This window comes from Podarcis muralis, chromosome 6 (assembly GCF_964188315.1).
Source record: "Podarcis muralis chromosome 6, rPodMur119.hap1.1, whole genome shotgun sequence".
In the NCBI taxonomy this organism is placed as follows: Eukaryota; Metazoa; Chordata; class Lepidosauria; order Squamata; family Lacertidae; genus Podarcis; species Podarcis muralis.
Window position 1 is genome coordinate 68,725,676 of NC_135660.1, and position 21,882 is coordinate 68,747,557.

General features: G+C 48.1%; 1 protein-coding gene across 2 annotated transcripts; it reads right to left on the bottom strand.

Annotated features, from left to right (window-relative positions):
• Window positions 1-14,486: 14,486 nt before the first annotated feature.
• On the bottom strand, window positions 14,487-21,839 carry TYSND1 (trypsin like peroxisomal matrix peptidase 1). 2 transcript variants are annotated; one of them, XM_028729581.2, is made up of 4 exons: window positions 20,364-21,835; window positions 19,254-19,384; window positions 17,608-17,793; window positions 14,487-15,765 (listed from the first exon to the last, which is right to left on the bottom strand). In XM_028729581.2, the coding sequence occupies exons 1-4, from the start codon at window positions 21,515-21,517 to the stop codon at window positions 15,548-15,550; spliced, it is 1,689 nt and encodes a 562-aa protein (XP_028585414.2). In that variant the 5' UTR covers window positions 21,518-21,835; the 3' UTR covers window positions 14,487-15,547. The 2 variants fall into 2 exon arrangements, with proteins under 2 accessions (XP_028585414.2, XP_077786636.1); XM_077930510.1 differs by lacking the exon at window positions 17,608-17,793 and having other exon boundaries at window positions 20,364-21,839.
• Window positions 21,840-21,882: the final 43 nt, after the last annotated feature.

Sequence of the window (21,882 nt, forward strand, 5' to 3'; positions counted from 1 at the left end):
GGGCCTGTTTGCCGAGGCTTCACACGGACAGCACCTGCAGAGAGAGTTAACGCCTTGGCTTCTCAGGGGCTCGTGCCGTGTTGCATTTTATATGAAGAAAATAGGTTTCTGGACACCAAAGGCATGCAACTTCCACTTTTGTCTATTGAGCATGCCAGGTCAGTCCTAGTATGGCAGCAGGTTGAGGCAGCCTGCTTTGAGCAGGGCCCAGGATGAGGGTGGTGGGAAATCAGGTGGCATGTCCCAATTTGCCAGCCGAGGCAAAAGGGAAACGTATAATAATAATAATAATAATAATAATAATAATAATAATAATAATTTATACCCCGCCCATCTGGCTGAGTTTCCCCAGCCACTCTGGGTGGCACCCAATTGAGTGTTAAAAACAATACAGCATTAAATATTAAAAACTTCCCTAAACAGGGCTGCCTTCAGATGTGGCCCTGAACCCTTACCTGGGTTTCACGGCGGCTGCTGCAAAATGACAGCAGTTCCCAGCGAGAATTCACTGAAATCTTGCAAGATCTTCCCAGATCTTGCCAGCACCTTCTGCTGTGGGGCAGAGGGAGCACTGTCTCTTGGGTTTCTGCTGCCTGAGGCGGCTGCTTCAAGTTGCCTCATGGGCGAGCTGGCCCTAGGGGGAAATAAAGACATGAATGTCTGACTCTGAGTGGAGCAGCAAGACTATCGTTCTGGGGAACTCTGCTTCAGGTGGCAAAATGTATTGGACCAGCACTGTACAACCAGGAAAGGCCATTAACAGCTCACGTACCAATATGGGGGTGCAGACACAGGACACTCTGACTATTATGAGACAGACTCTTTGGAGAAAGACATAGAAAGAGGAAAAACCAGGAGGCACCTCCCATTTTCCCCTAAACCAAACTTTCCAGGCCTCTGTTGGGTAAAGTTCTTGTCTGGTCAAGGACCCTACAGGGGAGGGAACATGTAGCAATGGGACTAGGCGAGTGCTGTTGCCCCAACAAGCTGTCTGCTACTGATGGGAGGCAATGGGACATCAGGGACAGAATATGCAACAAATTGAAGAGCAACAGCACATACTAGGGCTCTGCAAAGAAACATTTATGTGGAATGGCTGCCCTGCAAATAGTGAGGTGAGGTATTCTTTCAGTTCTTCTCCAAATTGTCTCAGGGCTGTGCCTGATAAGAGGCCTGGGTATTTTTGCCCTTGGATGTCCGTCACACTGGATTTCAAAGTGTAAAGTGAGATGCAGCCCTCGGTTGTTATGGGCACTTGGAACCGCACCAGTGAAGCTTCTAGGCTGCGCCGTGATCACAGCATGTCTCGTTTTCAAACAGCAGTTTGGCTCTCCGTTGACTCTGCCTCTCAAAGCTTGTATCTTCCTGGCACCAACTTCCAGGTGGCTGGTTCTGGCAGCCGGCTTCTCACAAGCAATATCAAATATCAGATGAATCCTTTTTGCCTGGTTTGTTTCCCCGAGACTTTGGGTTCCAATGGAAGGCTGGCGCCAGCAACATTTTCCAATGTCATTTTGTCTGCTGCCTGTCCAAACGCTTGAGGCAGCGGATAACATAGACTCACACTCAAAAAATAAAAAGCCTGCCAGATAAAACATCCTTAGTTAACAACAGACAATAGGCACTTCCCCCCCAGTGAGCAGTGATGTAGGTTTTCTGGAAAAAACTGAACGGGAAAATTTTCTAATGCAAATTAGGGCAAGTTTGGAATTTTTTTTTTACTTTGCACTGAAATATTTTCTCATGCCCCAGGCTGTGATTTAATTAAGCATATTTCCTTTACTTGCAGTTAGCAAACAAAAGTAAAACCTGTGAAAATACCAAGCTTGCCTAATATTTAATTTGCAGTTGGCACCCATTAATTGCTACTAATGAACCCAGGAAACAAAACTTTCTGTGGGAAAATAGAGCAGTGGAAAATTTTCAGCCCCATATCACTGCCTGTAAGGTTACAAATTTCCCCAAAAGATGTGCTTGATATTCCTTTTCAAAAGTGAGGAGAGCAGGGCTTGACCAAACTTCCTGCATTAGACTGCTCCATAGTATGGAGGCAACCACTATGAAGACCAAGCATTACCCCAAAGGTGTCCTTCATCCTTCCCCCATTACAGAGAATTTGAATGGTCTTTGAAAAATATCAGGCAACAAGTTCTGCAATTTTTAAAAAATGCAACAGAAAATGAAACAGAGACTAGAAGATTGTAATAGCAAAAATGAAATATTACATTGCAAAAACCAGTATATACTGTAAAAGATAGAATAAATCTATTTGTACACAAAGTAGGGAAGGGGCCTTAGAGTTAATAGTCTATTGCTCCTGGGCAGTTAGCACACACAGATTTTGTCTAGACAGCCTGTTCATTGAGCACTCATTCTGATTCAGTTGCACAAACATGGAAGCTAGACAATGCCCAATCTTTATGTAGCATTCATTCTGATTTGTTTGCAGGATACTTATATAGCAATATATAATAGTTCGAAAGCACATCAAAGTGCAAGTAGATAAATAGGTACCGCTCCAGTGGGAAGGTAAACAGTGTTTCTGTGCGCTGCTCTGGTTTCGCCAGAAGCGGCTTAGTCATGCTGGCCACATGACCCAGAAGCTGTACCCTGGCTCCCTCGTCCAATAAAGCAAGATGAGCGCCGCAACCCCAGAGTCGTCCGCGACTGGACCTAATGGTCAGGGGTCCCTTTACCTTTTTATATAGCAATAAACCAACTCCTCTGCAATTATTTGTTCACTTGAATCCCTCCTGCAAAACAGTGGCAGCCTGGAGGCACAAACAGTCAAACAACGTCTCCCAGGGTGCCGGAGAGACTGCAGGCAACACAGAGCGCTTATACACATGTGGTGGAATTGGACGAAAAGCGATGTCTTTTTGGAAAACACCATTCAGAAGAAAGTAGCATACCATGTGGAAGAAACAGTAACGACACAAGCAGTGGTGGTGCCACCCTTAATTTTGTTCAGTGTAAAGGATAACGAAAACAATGCTGTAAAATATCTAAAATGCTTGCGAACGTCATGCTGTGAGGCAAGCTATTGCCTAACTCCGGAAACATGCAGATGGTTTGGCGAGAGACAAATGGTAGGGAGAATTATGGCAGGTGGCCCCGTCAGGGAAAATGACACATCCAATGACAGTGACAAGGAGACCGGCCATATGGAAAGATTCCCTGGTTTCATTTTCTGCTTAAGCTCCACACAAACCCCACAAACATTAAAAGCAAACAGGGGTAGGGAATCTCCAGATCATGGGCCAAACCTGGACCACCAGGCTCCTCATTTGGACCTGCAAAGCTGTTCTGGTGAAGCCAGGCCTGCACACCCTATACCTGATCTCCTACATACATGACATCCCAGGTGTGGGACAGATAAGGGCGGGTTGGAGTGGTCTCCTGAGTTCTACTATGCTGGAGCAAAGCATCTCTCACCGCTGCTCTCTGAACTAATCCCACGCTGCTCCTTTCCACTTCCTTTTTAAAAAAAAAAACAAAACCCTGGGGCTTCAAAGTGCAGCATATTGGAAGCTGAACTGTGATCCTTGGATGAAGGGCAGTACAGAAATTTAATGGATTAAAAAGAAATATTAGAATCACCTGATGTCCCAAGGTTTGGAGAGATAATGATCTGGCTCCCCAGCGGGAATTGGTTCTCTTCCCCTGATTTAAAGTGGATGGCCTTGAAATGATGGAACAAAGACTAATCTTTGGGAAGTTTTTAATGTTTGACATATTATTATTATTATTATTATTATTATTATTATTATTATTATTGCTGGAAGCTGCCCAGTGTAGCTGGGGAAAACCAGCCAGATGGGTGGGGAATAATAATAATAATAATAATAATAATAATAATAATAATAATAAACAACTTACCTAGATAACCCCTCCCCCAAAAGTCCACGATTCTACCTGCTAAAGGAATTTCCTCTTTGACCACTCCACCTTCTGTCACTTGGAAACAACACTATGAAGGATAAAGGGAAACAACTGTTCTTAAAGAAACACGACTGTTCCCAGACGGAGGTACCTTTTCCATCATGTTCATGTGAACGGCATTTTTTAAAAAAATTATAGCACATCTCTGTTCCACCATGTCGAGGCTGCCACAGTGAATGCCCTAGTTTTGCCCATTCTAAAATTAGGTAAGGTGAAGAATGACGACATACACACATCAACAAACAAGTTCATCTTCATAAAATGAAAACGGTGTTCAGCTGCCTAGTCACCCCCCTCGGAAGACGGCCCCGTTCTTCTCTGATCTCGGCTGCATGCTTCCTGTGGGCATCCCTTCTTCTGAGAACGTGCTACCCAAATGTGCCTAACCTCTTCTCTAAGGGGGGAGGCCATGCATGGCTCAGCAGCATCCCAAGGCAGCAGATGCGAACTGCTGACCAGTCGCTTTCCTCTGCTCTCAGGAGCGCTTTGTGGAGTTCACAGCTCAAGGGCTTTAGCACAGCACACAGCAGTCGTCATCCCCTGGCCAGAGTCCCAGTTGGCTAATCATTTTCCGCCTGGTCATGACATATTTGTAGGAGAGGGAGAAGTGTGGTAGATTTATCAAAGTGGCGCAAAGGGCTTAGAGGCTTTCTATGAGGGCCTGTATGTGCCGGACTGCACAGTACATCCTGCTCACAATTTATGTCCCTCCAACCCGCCCGCCCCGCTGACCTCAGCAGCACACGCGTTACAGCAGCCTTTGCCAACCTGGTGCCCTCCTAGTGTTTTGGACTACAACTCCCATCAGCCTCAGACAGCAGCTTAGCAAAACCCACACAGCAAGAGATAATAGTCTCTTGTGACTAGCAATGGCCAAATCTGTCCATTTTGGTTTCTCTCAAATTTCTCACCTTTCCCATCTTAAGTTCAGCTCTTCACATTTCCACGTCAGTGTGCAAAAAAAAAAAAAAAAAGTCATCATTTTGGTGTGAATTTCTTCTAATATAAACATTTCTGTGTGCAATTTTACCCGATACACACATTTTCGCATCGCAATTTCCCCAGATTTAACGTATTTTTGTATGTCATTTTCACTAACAGATGTGTTTTTTTATTTTGTAGTTTTATGTTGTGGCCCACCCCAAGCTACAGGTATAGAGCGGTCTACAAATTCAGTAAATAAAAGAAAAAGAAAATTTCATGCATACTTTACCCAGTATACACATTTATTGTAAAACTTGCTTCGCTAAAGGCCTGCACCGCAAAATTTGGAGAAGTGTGAGTTTCAAAGGATGGCTACATTTTGCCCCGGCTTTAAATGCAAAATGAATTGACTCTCTTTTCCCTACTTGTCGCACACTAAATATGAACCATTCACAGTGGTATAAGCTGTCAGGGGCCAGAGCCCACTTCATCAGATGTGACTAAGAGGACTCCAGTCAAGTCCATGGATGGATCATAAAAAGGCTTGTCTTTAAGGTGCTTCCAGACTCTCTGGGTGCTTCCAGACGCCTGCTATTTTCAGGTGGGATTCAATTGCATACTGGCAAATTCAGGTTGCACAGTTGAAGTTGATCGGGCAACTCTTGAGCAACAAACCTGCCGCCACCACCAATCCACTCCTACAAACAGGACTTATTGCAATATGGAAAGAGAGGAGAAAAGTGTGAGATAAGACTTGCTTCGACCCAACGTCATATACCTGCAACCGCAAACGAATCCAAATGCTCACAAAAGAGCCAACCTCATCTAACCTCCTTCATGAGGATGAATGCTGAAGAGAGAGAGAAAGCGGGGAGGCGACATTTGCCGTCTTCGCTGCATCCGATTAGCACATCCGATTAGGACTCTGGTGGAGGTTGGGTCCAGCGTATGTCAAAAAGGACTGCATTCTGGGTCACACCTTCTCAAACAGAGGCTGTGTCCACCAGCAGATCCACATGTGGATATTTGGGTCCTCTGCTGCTTGATCCTGCTGGAAGCAGAACCTTGAGGAATTCCACAATCCAGCGGTGGCCTGTGCCCAACAAGACTCATAGGGAGGGCAGCTGGGCAGCCCGATGACAGAAACAGCCAACTATTCCCAGCTTTGCCGCTATCTTGGAGTCAAGTATAAAACTCCCCAGTGGCTTACCCCAGGCTACGTTTAGCACGATACTAGCACAGCATGAAAGGTGTCCTATCTTGTGCCTAACGGCTGCCAACCCCACCCCCATAACAACACCCTGTGGCTTCCACTGCCCAAAGGAGGACCTTATAAGGTGCCGTTGTCACGAAAGAACCATTTTGCGGGCTTACTTTTTTTTAATTGCCTGGGCTATGTTTAGCCCGCAAGCCCTCCTCGGGGAAAGGGTGAGGCTAATCCCAGCTTGGTTCATTACTGGAGCTTATTATCCGAGCAGCCACCAGCATGCCAACGCCTCGGGCATTTGCCTGCGTTTCCTGGAGGGCTCACCTAGGTGACAAGTGCTGACACCTTGGCAGCTCCCCTGGGTGACAGGTGCTACTGACACCTTGGCAGCTGCTGGGAAAATTCATCTGTTTGCTTCTGTAATGGGGACATCTCTGTAGGAGGCCAAGGTGAGGCAAAGGGGTGGTGGGTAAGGCTGCTATTTATGTGTTTGTTTTGATGGGTTTTTAGGCCCCCCTACGGGGCAGGGAAGCCAAAGGGCCACATTCCTTTCTCTGTGCAATCTTCCGGAGGTCACATGCTAAAGGTGGGCGGGGCCAGAAGCAAAAGTGGGTGGAGCAACGGGGGTAAGTTTTGTCAGAAGGGGATGAGACCATAAGCCTGAAAAGTCCCCTTCAGAACCTTGAGGAAACTCCTTGAACAATGTATTATGCAAAATGACATGTACAGACATCATGGACTGGTTGGACACAGAGGAATGGTGGGAGGAACCAGCTAAGGATCGCCTAAGGGAAGAAGCCCGGGGATTGTTGGTGGGATGGCTACGAGTGGTCAGAGGGAGAAGACTGGGAGGAGTTGATGTCGGAAGCTGAAAAGGTAACAGGCTTTAGTGAGAGGGAAAAGGCTGAGACAGAGGGAAGTTCAGAAGCTGAGGCAAGAGAGGAGGGAGGCCAAGAGGCAGAGATGACTCTGGCTGAGGATGAAGAAGCCAGAGGATCTCCCCCTCCTGCTGTGACCAGCTCCCCTCCCCCAGTCTCCCAGAACCAGAAGATGCATGAAGAGGGAGGAGCAGAGACAAGCACATCGGCATAGTCTCTGATTGCTTGGGAAGGACCCTGGGAAGGCAGGGACCTTCCATCTCAACAACTGCTTCATGGGGGCCAGACCTACCAGAGTTGAGTCGCTGTGCTCATTAGGCTTGACGCTCCACCAGGTCCTTGCATAATGTGTTGTTTGCTAATAAAGTTAACTCCAACGTGCATGGTACGATTTACCGCCGTCACTTCTGACAACGGCAGAATATAGTATTATTTGGGGGAAAGCAGGTTGAAAAGCAAAAGGAAATCAAGAATGAAATCAGGAAATCCCAGCTGCTAAGATATATACTGCAGTCATCCTGGAAGACCTTTGCTGAAAATAAAGGCCCTCCTGGTCAAGAAGAGACGGCTGAGGCAAAGACCACCTGAGATCCTCCAGCATCAGCACAGCAGCCAGGGAGGACCTTCCAGAGCCACAGCTGCCATCTGAGGGACTAAGCATGCTCACCAGGAAACCAGCAGAGAGGCTAGCATTAGCTAGTAGCGTCTTCCCTGTCCCTCGAGTGGCGACGGGCTGTCGCTTTCCGAAACCTCCATCCGGCTGATGTGGCCTCCAGTGCCTAACACTGAACCGGCAAGGCAAAACAACAAGCTGGGGAAGCGACAGATCGCTCTGCTCAGTTTCCGCAGGGAGCCAGGGCAACGGCTGGGCTGCAGGTGCGTCTGTCATTGGGCACCAGCTCCCCTCATCCCTGGCCAGCTGGCTGGGGCAGGTGGGAGTTATAGTTCAGCGGCACCTGGAGGGCAAAGGTTCAACACTCCCGCATTAACGTGAAGTGGTTTTGTTTTGAGAGTCTCATGGTCTCCCAACTGAGCAGCTGTGCTGCCTGCAAATCAGGGGTGGGCAACCTGTGGCACTCTGGGCATTGCAGGAGTCTGCCTCCCACCAGTCCCAGCCAGCATGCCCAATGTTCAGGGACAATGGGAAGTGGAGTCCAAACAGGGCTGGGGGGTGTCCCCAGTTCCCCACCCCTGAAACAAGCAGAACCCGGCCCAGTGAATTGCAGGGGTCACGGTTGATGCTGCGAGATCCCACCCCACATCATTCCTCCTCTGCCCCAAATATACAGGTTAGGCTGTGATGCTTTATTCTCCCCTTCCATTTCCTGCAGCCCCAGCGTAACAGAAATACGCTGCACAGTCTTAACTTGGAACATTGCAGGGCACCCACAAATCCTATTTGGTGGGAGGCTACACAAATACATCAGACGGAATAATATCCACAATAACAAGCAGTAAATTCACTCCCGAGCCCAAACTTAAAAGAGCACCTAGACAGGCACAATATACTACCATCCTTTCAACCACTCTGAATCTAATTCTGCCTCCTCCCTTGCAGAAGCCGTCCAGCACCTGAAATATGGGTCGTAGGAATGAGCAAGGGCAGCTTGAAGCAAAGCTGGCACAGCCAAGAATCTCATCAGCTCCATAAATCCAGCGAGGTGCTAGGAAAACTAGGACACACGGAGCCAGGATTTCATAAAGGTAAAGTCTGTGTCAGGTCTCCCGAGACGGAAGGAAACTGGATTTGGCAGATGAAAACAACAGTTGTGTGGTGAGCTTAGAGCTGATTCACAACCTCTATAGCAAATTTGCCTGTTTGCTCCTTGGAGGTGATTTCGTGTAGTCACTGAAAGGAAGGCAATTGAAGGATGCAGGTCCTAAGCTTGTTTCCTTGGAAACAACTTTCCTTACAGGGTAGCGAGATGAGGCCGCCTTCCCCTAGCAGCCACCAAGCCTTCCTGTTGCATAGGGTTGCCAACTGACCAAAAAAGAACCCCAGGCCAGCATGCTCTTGCGCCTTTAACGCCGGCCTGATCTGCAGAAATGAGGAGGGGACACTTTACATGGCAGAGACAAAAACGACGTCTGGTTGGCATGTCTCTATTAGGTAGCAAATGTCTGCCAGCCTCTGCAGAACAAGCAGCTGTTTCAGGCACAGGGGCTGAGGAATAAGTTGGCAACCTACTGCCTAACCTTTAAGAAATAATCGTGGCAATTTGAGTGTGTGTAGAAGCTCACACAACTGTATTTTGAGAGGGAGAAGAGAGAATTTGTGGCCCTCCAGGTGTTGTTGAACTCCCATCAGCCCCAGAGAGCATGTTCAACGGAGAGGGATAATGAGATGTTTTCCACCCCATGTTAAAATGTTATGACCTAGTCGCCAGGTAAGCCCGCTTTACAAAACATTATGCTAGATTCAGGGCCGATTCTCAAAACAGCAGTTAAGTCTGGAAAACAGGAGACTGATATGATAGCCATCTTCAAATATCTCAAGGGCTGCCACGTGGTAGATGGTGCAAGCTTGTTTTTCTCCTGCTGTAGAGAGTAGAGCACAAATCAATGGATTCAAGTTACAAGAAAGGAGATTCTGAGTAAACATACAGGAAAAAATTCTGATAGTAAAAGCTGCTTAATGGTGGAATGGTCCCCCTCGGAAGGTGACAGCCTCCTCTTCCTTTGAGGTTTTTAAGCAGATGTTGGATGGCCATCTGTCATGGATGCTTTAGCTGAGATTCCTGCATTGCAGGGGGTTGGGCTAGATGACCCTTGGGGTCCCATCCAGCTCTATGGTTCTGTGATCCTGTGGGTATAAGCAGGCTGCTAATCAAGGTACATGAGGAATTTAGACATGCCTTCAAAACTACATGGAAATTTCTTTCCAATCTTGAAGTCAAGTTATTTCAATTTTCCCTCACCCCCAAAATGAATGAAAGGCTGGAATCTGGGCTCTTTTCTCTCTACCTCAACTTTGTTTTTTAAAAAATAGTTTTTGTTCTTTAAGAAGATCCCTCCACTTCCATTAATTAGCTAAGCAAAAGCCTCTTTGCTCGTCTCTTTTGACACCTCCATCGTTCAGCCCGGACACTGAGCTCCAGCTCTGAGGGCCTTCTGGCGGTTCCCTCCCTGCAAGAAGTGAGGTTACAGGGAACTAGGCAGAGGGCCTTCTCGGCAGTGGCACCCACCCTGCGGAATACTCTCCCACCAGATGTCAAGAAAATAAACAACTATCTGACTTTGCTTAGGGAAGTTTTTAATGTTTGAAGTTTTATCATGTTTTTAATATTCTGTTGGGTGCTGCCCAGAGTGGCTGGGGAAACCCAGCCAGATGGGTGGGGAATAATAATAATAATAATAATAATAATAATAATAATAATAATAATAATGGGACATCACGATGGGCAAGGCAATGGAGAAGCATAACTCTTCAGTCACCAGAAGAAGCCTATCAGACCACACAAGAAGAGGGCATTCTTGGACTGCAGAGATTCCAGCGCCACACCCTCCTGTGTTTTACAGGTGAGACAGACAGGTTGCAATACACCTGTTTGGCAGGCAGCCCCACGGAAGTCGATGGGACTCCCGAGTAGACATGCCTAGAATTGCACCACATGCTACTTGCAACATCCTCGTTACTCTCACTCTTCCAATATTTATTTAGTGACTGTGCTAGTACATGGGTTTTATACTTAACAAGCCCAGAGCTAGCCCTGGTCTGAAAGCGAAACAGGGTGCTTGTCCGTTGATCCCAAAGAACCCTTTGGAGCTCTTACGATTCCATGTATCAAATCTCACGCCAGCAAGCGGGGGATGAAGCCAGAGGAAGGAGAACTCCAGAAATTCACACCAACGTTGAAACAACCCCTATGGCCTCTGCAGAAATCAAAGTGGGCCAGGCAATTGGGATTCCACCCCAGGAAAAAGAAAACGTGGGGCTGCTGCCCATCTGTTAAGAGCCGGCAAAAGAGCAGCCGCCCCATGTTGCACTTTGATCACACCATTTGCACAAAATGAACACTCTGCAGCTCTATAGGCTGCTGCTGGCATAGGCTGAGATTGGAGGCCGGCAGAGCGGAGCTGCCGAAGGACCACACTGCCCCCTAGTGCGTGCGAGCGGAAGTCACAGCTTAGCCCGCAATTTAGGAACTTGGCAGGGCTGCTTTCTGATGGCTTCCATGGCAGGAGAAGCAGTAAAAGGCAAAAGGAAGGGCATTAAGAGTAAGTCCAGCTCAACCAACGAGAAGGTCCCTGGGGGCTTCAGTTCACGATTATCCACAAGCTGTGTGCAAACTGGCCCTCCAGCAAGGCGCTCCCTTTGCAAATGAAGCTGCACAGCGTGCAGATCAGATGTGTAACAAAATCAGCAGTTATGGTTTGCAAAGTGCGGTGATGCAATGCTGCCTTGCATTAAGCCGTTTGAGAAGCCTTTTTACACTTGCTCTTCCTTGCAGGATTTACACTGTGCTGAGCCAAGACCCTTTCTCCTTGGAGAAAAAAGAAAGTGTTGTACAGGACTGGGGGAAATACGCATTTTCCTTTCGTTGAAGGACACAGTTCATTCAGCCCTATGGAATTTGGGAGCACAAACCCATCCATTTAGGAAGGGATTAGACCAGGGTTTCCCAAACTTGGGTCTCCCAATGGTTTTTTGGACCACAACTCCCATCATCCCTGACCACTGACCCTGCTAGCTAGGGATGATGGGAACTGTAGTCCAAAAAACAGCGGGAGACCCAAGTTTGGGAAACCCTGGATAAGACGAATGAACGGAGGATAAGGCTACTACTCCTGGGTGCTTGTCAAGACGCCCCTGCCTTTCCTCCATGATCTGAAGTAGCACGCTTGCAAATACTAGGCAAGGAAAATGGGCAGGAAGAGGCTATTCTCCTCCAGTCCTGCTTGGGGGCTTCCCATAGGCAGCGGGGAACAGGACAACTGGCAACCAAAATTTTGTGAATGACAAAGGATGTTTTCGGAAGGAATGTTTGAATGGTCTTCCTCAGCTGCAGTCGGATACAATAATACATGCTTGGGAGTAAGCTCCAATGGACTCAGTGGGGTTTACTTTTGAGTGTATAGGACTGTACTGTTCACCTGTGTGGCGTCTATTACGTGATCTTGTACGCATGTTCCAAAGTTAGTGTCCACTCACTGCTTTTACACTGAGAAGTCATTCCTCAGATGAGGAAAACATCCAGCATTCAGTTCTTCAAAATAAAAGATCAGGATAGTATACCTTTCTGGCTTTGATCCAGGCCTCGTTGCATAAAACAAGATTTTAATGTGTGACTAGTTGCAGAAAAACACAGGTGGTGGCATGCAGAGCCACATAGCAGAATCCACAAGCAAGGGGTAACAGACATAAGCCTGGACGGCTCAGTTGGTTAGAGATGGTGCTGATAGCGCCAAGACTGCAGGTTCGATCCCCGTATGGGACAGCTGCATATTGCAGCGGGTAGGACTTAGACGATCCTCAGGGTCCTTTCCAACCCTATGGTTCTATGATCTAATTCTGCCTCTGTTTATGAATCTAGACCAGGCCCACTCCGTTGGACGACAACGTTGCTAGGGTCCACCAAGTGATTCTTAATTGCTTCCCCTGCTGCCTATACCATCACAATCCTATTTATAATTTTACAGAACAGGAGCAGAGTGTTTAGCCTACAGAATTTGCTCCCCCAAGAGGTGGTGAGAACCACCAACTCCTCCACATGCAGCTGCTGGGTGACCTTGGGCCAGTCACACTTCTCTGAAGTCTCTCAGCCCCACTCACCTCACAGAGTGTTTGTTGTGGGGGAGGAAGGGAAAGGAGATTGTTAGCCGCTTTGAGACTCCTTAGGGTAGTGATAAAGCGGGATTTCAAATCCAAACTCCTCTTCTTCTTCTTCCTAGCAGGAGCCAGGTAGATTTCAATGCTGGCCTCTTCCCCTCCCTCCACAACTCAAGTGGTAAAAAACTCTCAAACTACTTCTACCATCCTTTTAAGAACACACAGTATTTTTCTTCTGCACTGTGGCTGGAAGAATTGGCTGCAGCAAGAGATATTTATGGCTCGAGGAAGAAGGAGCTATACTTGCTGGCGAGACCATTTCGAGAAGTCTTCATTTTCTTCAACAGCGGTGGAGCTCCTTGTGTGGACATTTGTCTCAAGGAGACTGGGAGACAAATGGGTATCCCACATGCCATCTCCTATCCCTAGGACTTTGCTCATATGAGCTCCCCAGATCAATGGATTCTATGAAGCTATACCCCTTCTTTGTCAAAGCCCCTCCAAGCCAGAAATTCACGTGATCTCAGCCTGTCAGATGCAAAGTGGGGTTCACTGCGCTGGCTGTGAGCTTTTCCTACAGGTGAGCAGGGGAGATGCTCTGAAGCCAGCAGTAAAAGTTCATTCCCCTGCTCTACACCATATCTATTAGAAATTCATAGCGTGGCTTGAACGCACTCAACAGCAAGATGTATACTGCACAAGCTGTGTTCAGAAAATAATTATGCAGCACAACTTCCCCTGCCCCTCCAAACAACTGTTTGTTCAGTTTCAGGACTGGAAACTGAATGAACATAACACAGCGCGGAACGCCTGCTTCCATAAATTGCAATCTTTTTCCTGGCCTTCTCTGAGTCGACAGAGGAATGAAATGAGCTAAGACTGCCCTGCTGCCCTGGTCCATTTCATCCCCAAGGAAGAGGAAAGGAAAAAGAGAAGAATGGTTTGAGTCCGTCTTTTGCCGAGAAGTGGAGAGCAGCGTTGTCCTTTACCTTCTCTTTTTAAGAAGCGGACATGAGCACCCACAAGTCCCCTTGAGCACTACATGGGGGGGGAGGGGGAGAGCTACTGTTCTATTATTGCAGCACTTGCAATCTTGTGCTGAGAATACAAGCAGGGCTTGCGCAGTTTGTTTTTTGTTTACTTTGTCCAGGAAAGCACAAGTGGAAAATAAGAGCAGCTCTGATGGATCCGGTCTCTAGCTGAGCACACAGTTCTCACGGGGGCCAAGCAGATGTTAATGGGGAGCCTTAAAAAAGCACCTGAGGGCAAGCAGACTTTCCACCCCCAATTCCCAGCCGCTGGCATTCAGAAGCAACACGGGCCCCATCAGAGAAGGGAGAACATTGCCATCATGGAAAGAGAACTGATCTCTCTGGGCACAGTCAGGGCCTCTAAAAGCCCAGCTCTTCTCTGTGGCTAAGCACTGGGCTTGTTGAGAAAAAAGAACCACTATCTATGTTCCTCCTAAATATTCAATTCTGCGACGAATGAATGATCCAGAGAGGACGGGCAAGAGGGAGCCTCTGAAATAAGCTCATTTCATTTCGCACACAAGAGACAGCAGCAAACAACTTCTGCATAAAAGGTTATTGACTGAAAACTTAAAAAGCAATTTCAGTATACTGAATTGGGGGGAAAAACAAAAAACCCAGACCCGGCTAGAACACAGTCTATCTACATAGGTGTTTGGAACAGTTGCACCACCTGGTGGCAAGCAGGGACACTACAACCAACTAATAAAAGATGTCATATAGCTTCATAGGACTGTAGTTATGTTATGGTTTATTTATATAATCAAAATCCAGGCAGCCTCCAGGAGCTTACAGTAGAAATTTCATCCGTGCATAAAGGCAACAGAGGAAGGAAAGGGAAAGGGTACCAGGGGATACATATAAGCAAATGCAGATGTGTACAAAATCTGTGATTCTGTGTGTGAGAGAGAGAGAGAACGTAGGGGTTTTTTTTTGTGAGAAGTGGCAAGACAGGAAGGGGAAACCCCCCCACCAGATGTTGCCAAGCTAACTCCCATCATCCTTGATCACTGGATCCTTGACATGATGGCTGCGGCTGATGGGAGCTGGAGTCTTAGCAACCTCAGGAGAGCCAGAGGTTCCCCTTCCCAGGGGGGCATAGAGGACAACTGCCGAGTCTACAGAAACGGTGGGTTTAGAAAAAGAACGGACAGAAGACAGGTGGAAACAGCACACAGGGGTTTGCAGGAGAGAGCCCCCCAGCAAGGAAGACCAGGCAGAGACGAGCTCAAGAGAAACAGGGGGCAGTTTGATGCTCAAGTGAGATTTGGAGAAGCGAAGGACACAGCGAGGGGCATGATGGGAAACGAGGGCAAAAGGTTCAGCCCTACTGAAATCAGCCAAGGAAAGCTGATTTCAAGCCCACCCATAAGCATGGGTCCAATAATATAGGCCTAAGGGCCGCATGTGCTGACCCCTTTGGTTCTCACACTGCCTTCCTAAAGCCAGGTCAGGAGGCACTGGGCTTTGGGAAGGAGGCCTGAGGTCTCTGACAGGTACCTAGAGTTCTCCCTCCTCCTTCCCAAAGCCTAGTTATTGCTTTCCAAGCTTTGGGAAGGAGGTGGAAGGGCTCTAGGGCTCTGGCGCCTTGTTTAGCCAGCTTTGGGAAGGCAACACGAGGGCCGGGGGGAGTCAAATTTAGGCCTTTCTCCCCTCACCTGCATGACAAGGCAATGTGTGGCCCACAAGCACTTTTTGCGGCCTACCTCGTCTGAGAAGTTGGACCGCCCTGATCTAGATATAGCTCAACCAGGGCATGGATAAACAATGCTTTTCTTCTCTCTTCTGAAGTTCTTCAGAGCTTGCTGAGCGGTCCCTCCACAGGCTCTCTTTGGAGTCTCCACACAACCTGGATCTTGTGGCTCACCCTGTCTAGTTCCCGGAAGCCACGCAGGCTCCTGCTATGAAGGTACTCCAAGAGGGCCGGCTGCAGAACGGTGATGGGAATGCTGAAGTTCAGGTGAGGGTACGTCACTCCTATGCTGTTATCCCTCGTGTTGCTGGCAACGATACCTGCCATTGGGGAAAAAATATTAGGTATTCCCAAACATCTGGAGGACCCAAAATCAAATTGCGAAGAAGTGGCTACTTAAACAAGTATTTGAGCAAGGAAGCGGGTGGAGAGGACCTTGAGGAAATCTTGTGCAACTAGAGTCTGTTATTAAAAAAGGGGGATTTCATAATTCAGAGGAATAAAAGAGCTTCATCCTGCAGAGCTGCAAGCTCTCGATTGCACATGGTTGCAATCGAGAGATAAAATCAACCCACAACAAACCTGCCTCCGTGATCAGATACAGTTGGCAAGAATAAAAACCTATCAAGAGCGTTGCTACACACAACCAATTATCAAAGGCTCAGTGCATGTGTGTGAAAAAGTTGTGTAATGTACTTTGGCTTGGCAAAGACAAATGAGGATTATGAATCACGCCATACCCAGGCATGCATCATTGGGGTAAAGAACCCAGCTCCTCCTTGCATTTGATTTACCTGGCCTTTTCTGTAGCTGGTCCTAGACTCTGGAAAGTCTCTACCACGAGAGACCCATTTGGCCCTGTCCAATTGCCTGGTCTTTGTCCATGGAGTTTTCTTGGCAGGGATACTGGAGTGGCTTGCCAGTTCCTCCTCCAGGTGGATCACGTTTGGTCAAAACTCTCCACTATGACCTGTTCATCTTGGGTGCCCTGCTCGGCATAGTTCATAGCTTCTCTGAGTTATTCAAGCCCCTTCGCCACGGCAAGGCAGTGATCCATGAAGGGGATCACATCACCTTGCCAACACATCACACATAGACACATCACCTTGCCAACAAAGGTCCGTATAGTAAAAGCTATGGTTTTCCCAGTAGTGATGTATGGAAGTGAGAGCTGGACCATAAAGAAGGCTGATCGCAGAAGAATTGATGCTTTTGAATTATGGTGCTGGAGAAGACTCTTGAGAGTGCCATGGACTGCAAGAAGATCAAATCGATACATTCTTAAGGAAATCAGCCCTGGGTGCTCACTGGAAGGACAGATCATGAAGCTGAGGCTCCAATACTTTGGCCACTTCATGAGAAGAGAAGACTCCCTGGAAAATACCCTGATGTTGGGAAAGATGGAGGGCACTAGGAGAAGGGGAAGAGATGGTTGGATAGTGTTCTCGAAGCAACCAGCATGAGTTTGACCAAACTGCGGGAGGCAGTGGAAGACAGAAATGCCTGGCGTGCTCTGGTCCATGGGGTCACGAAGAGTCGGACACGACTAAACGACTAAACAACAATTGCCTGGTCTCCACTACCCAAAGACATTTCCTTTTGGCAAGCATTTGGCCTATTGAACTGCTGCTTTTAACCTGCCGGGCATGTAAAAAGGGTTGTGTGAGCTCACAACAGCCATCTTTCTCTTCCCCTTCCTAAAACCCTCTGCAGAGGGTTAGAAGGGGCCCCCTCAACAGTGAGGAGATGCATTGTATGGGGCTGCACAGGGAATTCTCTAAAATTGGGTGGTGGGATTTCACTCCACCCTCCTCGCCTTGCAGCCACCATGATGTTCCCCCCAAAATCTGCTAGTCCCCCCACATTCCAGAGAAGATTTTGAGGGTGAGTGAGGGTTTTAAGTGGGAAGAGAGGAACTAGCAGAAATCCATCCCACAGAGACAGTGTTGGAGACCAATGTTGTTTAAATGCTAGCAGCCTTGAACAAGATTTCACCAAGTACTGCTTCCACACTTAACCCAGCTCATTGCACACTAAGGACTAGGAACTTGCTTTCATCACAGCAGTAAGTATGAGATTACAGGATTCCATACTTGCACCAATCCCTACACCTACATAGTGAGATCATGAGAGAGCAAGGAACAAGGAGAAAGAGGCTGTACCTAGGAGTTTGCCACTGTGTGTGGAGAACAGGGCTCCCCCGCTGGAGCCACCATGAACTGCACAGGTTGCCTGAAGCATCACAGGCTCATCTCCCACAGTGATGACTGCTGACAGGATCCCAGATGTTACCGATGGGCCGCAGGCCTGGCCAAAGACGCCGAAACCAACGATACTCACATCTTCTCCTGCATGAAGAGAACAAACCAAAGCAATGAAAAACTGCACGAAAAGTCCAGTTTGTGTATCACAGAGAGATGGCAAAGCTCCCAAGTCTCTCCAAGGAACAAGAGAAGACCCACAAATCGCCCTTACCACCTAACGGAAGTTCCTGTTTCTTTGCAACGTGAGAAGCAGTTCTGAGATGCACAGTTCCCAGTGGGGAGAAACAAGACAAAATCCCACAAGAACCCTCAACAATAACTCCAGGAGAGCTCAGAAGCAAGCCACAAGGGAAGCCAGCAAAAGACTTGCCATCAACACTTCATCCCCATCTTCCTTGGAGACCGTGATCCAAGGTGCAACATTAGACTAAGTCTCTTTCCAATCTCTTTCCAGTGACTTCCTAGCCTTCCCAAAACAGGAGCATTGTATTGCAAATCAGAGTTTAATTTAATAATTAATTGAATAACATTTAATAAAAAATGAATGAAGTACAGAAAGCAACGGCCCTGCTTGCCACAGGCAACATATTGTATTAATTTTGGTCAGATTTAATTAAGACCATAGCTGGGATCTGGGGATGGAATCGAACGCTGATTTCAGATCCATGAAGGCCACGAAGAGTTTACCCTGTAGAGGCCTGGTATACTTCTTGGCTAGGAAGGGCAACATTAGACAGTGGTCTGATGTTTTGAATGGTTCTCGCCCAGGCTGCCTGGGCTTCAGATAGTATATTATGTTCATTTAGAAAAGTTGTCAGTTTACTACTGAGGAATCGGGCATAGAGCTTCCCAATTATTGAAAGCAGGTTAATTGGCCTATAATTGGAGGGTACATTTGGGTGGCCTCTCTTAAAGATTGGGACTACTATAGCATGCAAGAAGCAAGGATCCCTATCTTTAAGTCTGAACAAAATGCTTTTTCAACCTGGAGGTAGAATGTCTGAATTGTGCATTGCTTTGTAACGATTTGTTGGGTCTCTGGACCATAATAAAGATTGATTGATTGATTGATTTTGGTCACTTGAATTGAATCCACCATCTAATTCAACTATTCACAGAATTATAGAATCATAGAATTGTAGAGATGGAAGGGACCACAAGGGCCACGTAGTCTTAACCCGCTAAAATGTAGGAATCTTTTGCCCACTGTAGGGCTCGAACCCACGACCGTGACATTAAGAGTCTCGTGCTCTACTGACTGAGCTATCCCAGCTGTCCCTGTGTGGGAGGGGGAGGCACAACGGGGACATATTCACACCCCAAAATGGTTTCAAAGCTTAGACTTTGTACTTGCTCAACAGAGGTTACTCAGGGGAAGGAGTCTAGCAAGATTTTTTTTAAATACCACTTTCAATAGAACAGCCCATATCGAAATGATTTAGTAGGCAGAATGTTATAGGGCCTTTGGTTTATTCCCCACAATAAAACCACAAGACCCAATGGGCAGTGACCCAAAGGAGATGGGCGGAGTGTCGGGTTCTCACCTTTGTAAAACTCTGACGCCAGGACGGGCTCTGTGGAAGTGGGCAGGTCATCGTCTAATTCTACCAGTGCCACATCATAGGGAGAAGAGTCCTTGGTAGCAAACACCACTTTCCCTTTAGCTACAGAACTCCTAGGAGCAAACAGAAGGAAGCGTTAAGGAGACAGCAGATATAGATACTTGCAATAAGCCAGGATTTTTGGCATTGCTCAACTGGCCTAACTATTAAGAAGATGCAATCCTTTGGGAAGGTCTCTTAAACAAGCGCTGTCAGCATAAATGAGAGCCACGCCTCCATGTTTTTCATGATGCCCTGTGAAGTGTGTTAGAAACAAGTCTCACTGAGTTATCCACATTTGGGTTGATCTGCACATTCAGAAATAGTCAACTTACCTAGTGGCAAACATACATTTCCCACAACATGGACAATCCTGACTTCCCAGAGTGCATATACAGTGGTACCTCGGGTTACATACGCTTCAGGTTACAGACTCCGCTAACCCAGAAATAGTACCTCGGGTTAAGAACTTTGCTTCAGGATGAGAACAGAAATCGTGCTCCGGCGGCACAGCAGCAGCAGGAGGCCCCATTAACTAAAGTGGTACTTCAGGTTAAGAACAGACCTCCAGAAGGAATTAAGTTCTTAACCCGAGGTACCACTCTACTTGGAAGATGCACACTGCTGGAAATATGACCTAGCCATGTATGAAAGCATCAGCATTATGGGCACACAAAAAGTGCCCCGCGTGGCTCTGTAAAAATATGAAGCAAACAGAATTCCTTTTTAAAGGAAGTGTCCACTATATTGACACTCAAGTTTATTATCTCTTTCCAATTCACAGGTGATGGTTTCTTAATTTCTAATATAGTGCACTGAATGGGGATTCTAGGTGCTATGTGATTTGCTTCTCTACAAGATCAACATCTGGCATATACCCTGACTGCTCACCCCTGTGGCTCCAGCCCATTAAGAAACCCAGGTCTATCCTGTGGACAAAGCAGCGCAGGTTTGAATGCTCAAGTGTCAAATCTTGCAGAGACTAGAAGATGCAGCAAAGCAAACAGAACTGGACCTTAGCATCTCTCAATACAGGCGAGAATCCAAACATACTTTCCATGGCTGGGCTGCAACCTAACGCAGACACTTGATGCGCCGTTGGCCACGTGTCGACAGGTCAACACCAGTCTTGAGTTCACGATCACGCCAGATCCCCAGGTGAGGCCCCGTTCCACCAGAACCACAGCAGCCAGCATTTGCTGATGTGGCCCGTCTCTGGCCACCATCTTTCCGTGAGACTTGGCCACAAGTTCCAAGGGGTTCAGCCACGTTTTCAGAGCCCGGTGAGGCCCAGAAAGGGCGCTCCGGATGCAGTGTAGAATACTGTTGACGGCACAAACCAGAGTTAGACCTACCCATTCGCTGGATTTCCAGCAAAGCGGAGCTACGATTATCCCAACCAAGTGAAGGCCGGTTTCTGATAACGCATAGACGCCGCCCCCTTCGGTGCCGGGCAAGCAGCGAGCGTCGGTCAGGATTAGGGCGTTGTTTTCTCCGGATGTGTTGCTCACAATCCCTTTGCTGAGGGTGTTCATGAAGATGTCCGGGCAAAAGGAGCCAAACGGGGAGCCACAGGCAAAGACCGGGTCGCCCTTCCTCAGCGTTTCGGCCGCCACGCAGCTCACCCCGCCCACACCATGGGAATCGCCATCCAAGATCCTCAGCAGTGCAAACCAGGGCAGGATATGTGCCTCGTCTTCTGGGGCACTGGATTCCTCTTCAAGCTCCATCTCTGTGCCAAAACGCCACTGTTCAGTGGAGTTGAAGAGTTTGGAGAAAGCATCCTGGAAGGGCACACAGGGGAGCATCAGGATGAGTTCGGCCTTGTGGCAGCGGAGGCCGCTGGGTGTCTCGTGCCAATTTGAAAGCGGGTTGAATCTCAAGGCTGGGGTGTTCCCCGCCAGATCTCCACCTAGCCAGCTCCTATTGGGAGCCTTAAGACTGCATTCTGCTGGCCTAAGCACTTGGATCTGGATGTCCGGGGGGAAGCTATCAGGGAGCAGAAATCGGCTCTGGGCCCAGTCTTGGTGCTCGGCTGGCAGGAGGAAAGGAGAGAAGACGGAGCCATGGCAGAGGACAATGGCCGGGTCCGGCGTCAAAAGGACGCCGCTGCCACTCCAGGGTCCTTGGGGCACAGATCCGCGCGCGTGAGAAACACGGACGACACAGCCAGCTTTCTCTGCTATCACCTGCAGAGCCTCGGCCATTGCGGCGAGGAAGAACGCCTTTCCTTAGCAGCACCGGGAGAGAAATCCACTCGGCATGGTGGAAAAAGTAAGAGCAGCTCAGGAGGGGGATCAGAGCCTTGCAGAGGGAGGGCGAAGCTTCGAAGTTGTGCAAGAGAACTCGGGCGAAGGAGGCACGTGGGGACTGCCCCGGGCCCCCTGGGATCTGTTCGCTTAGCTGGAAAGAGCAGGTGCAAAACTCACGGAGATCCCCCTTCTCCTGTGCGCGAACAGGGCTCTGCCCGGCGTAGCTCGAGGGGGCAAAGTCCTAAGGTTTCGAAAGCGCGCGAGTCAGCGGCTGCAGCCGGAATCAGAACGGAGCCGAGCGAGCAAGGTCAGGTGGGGCA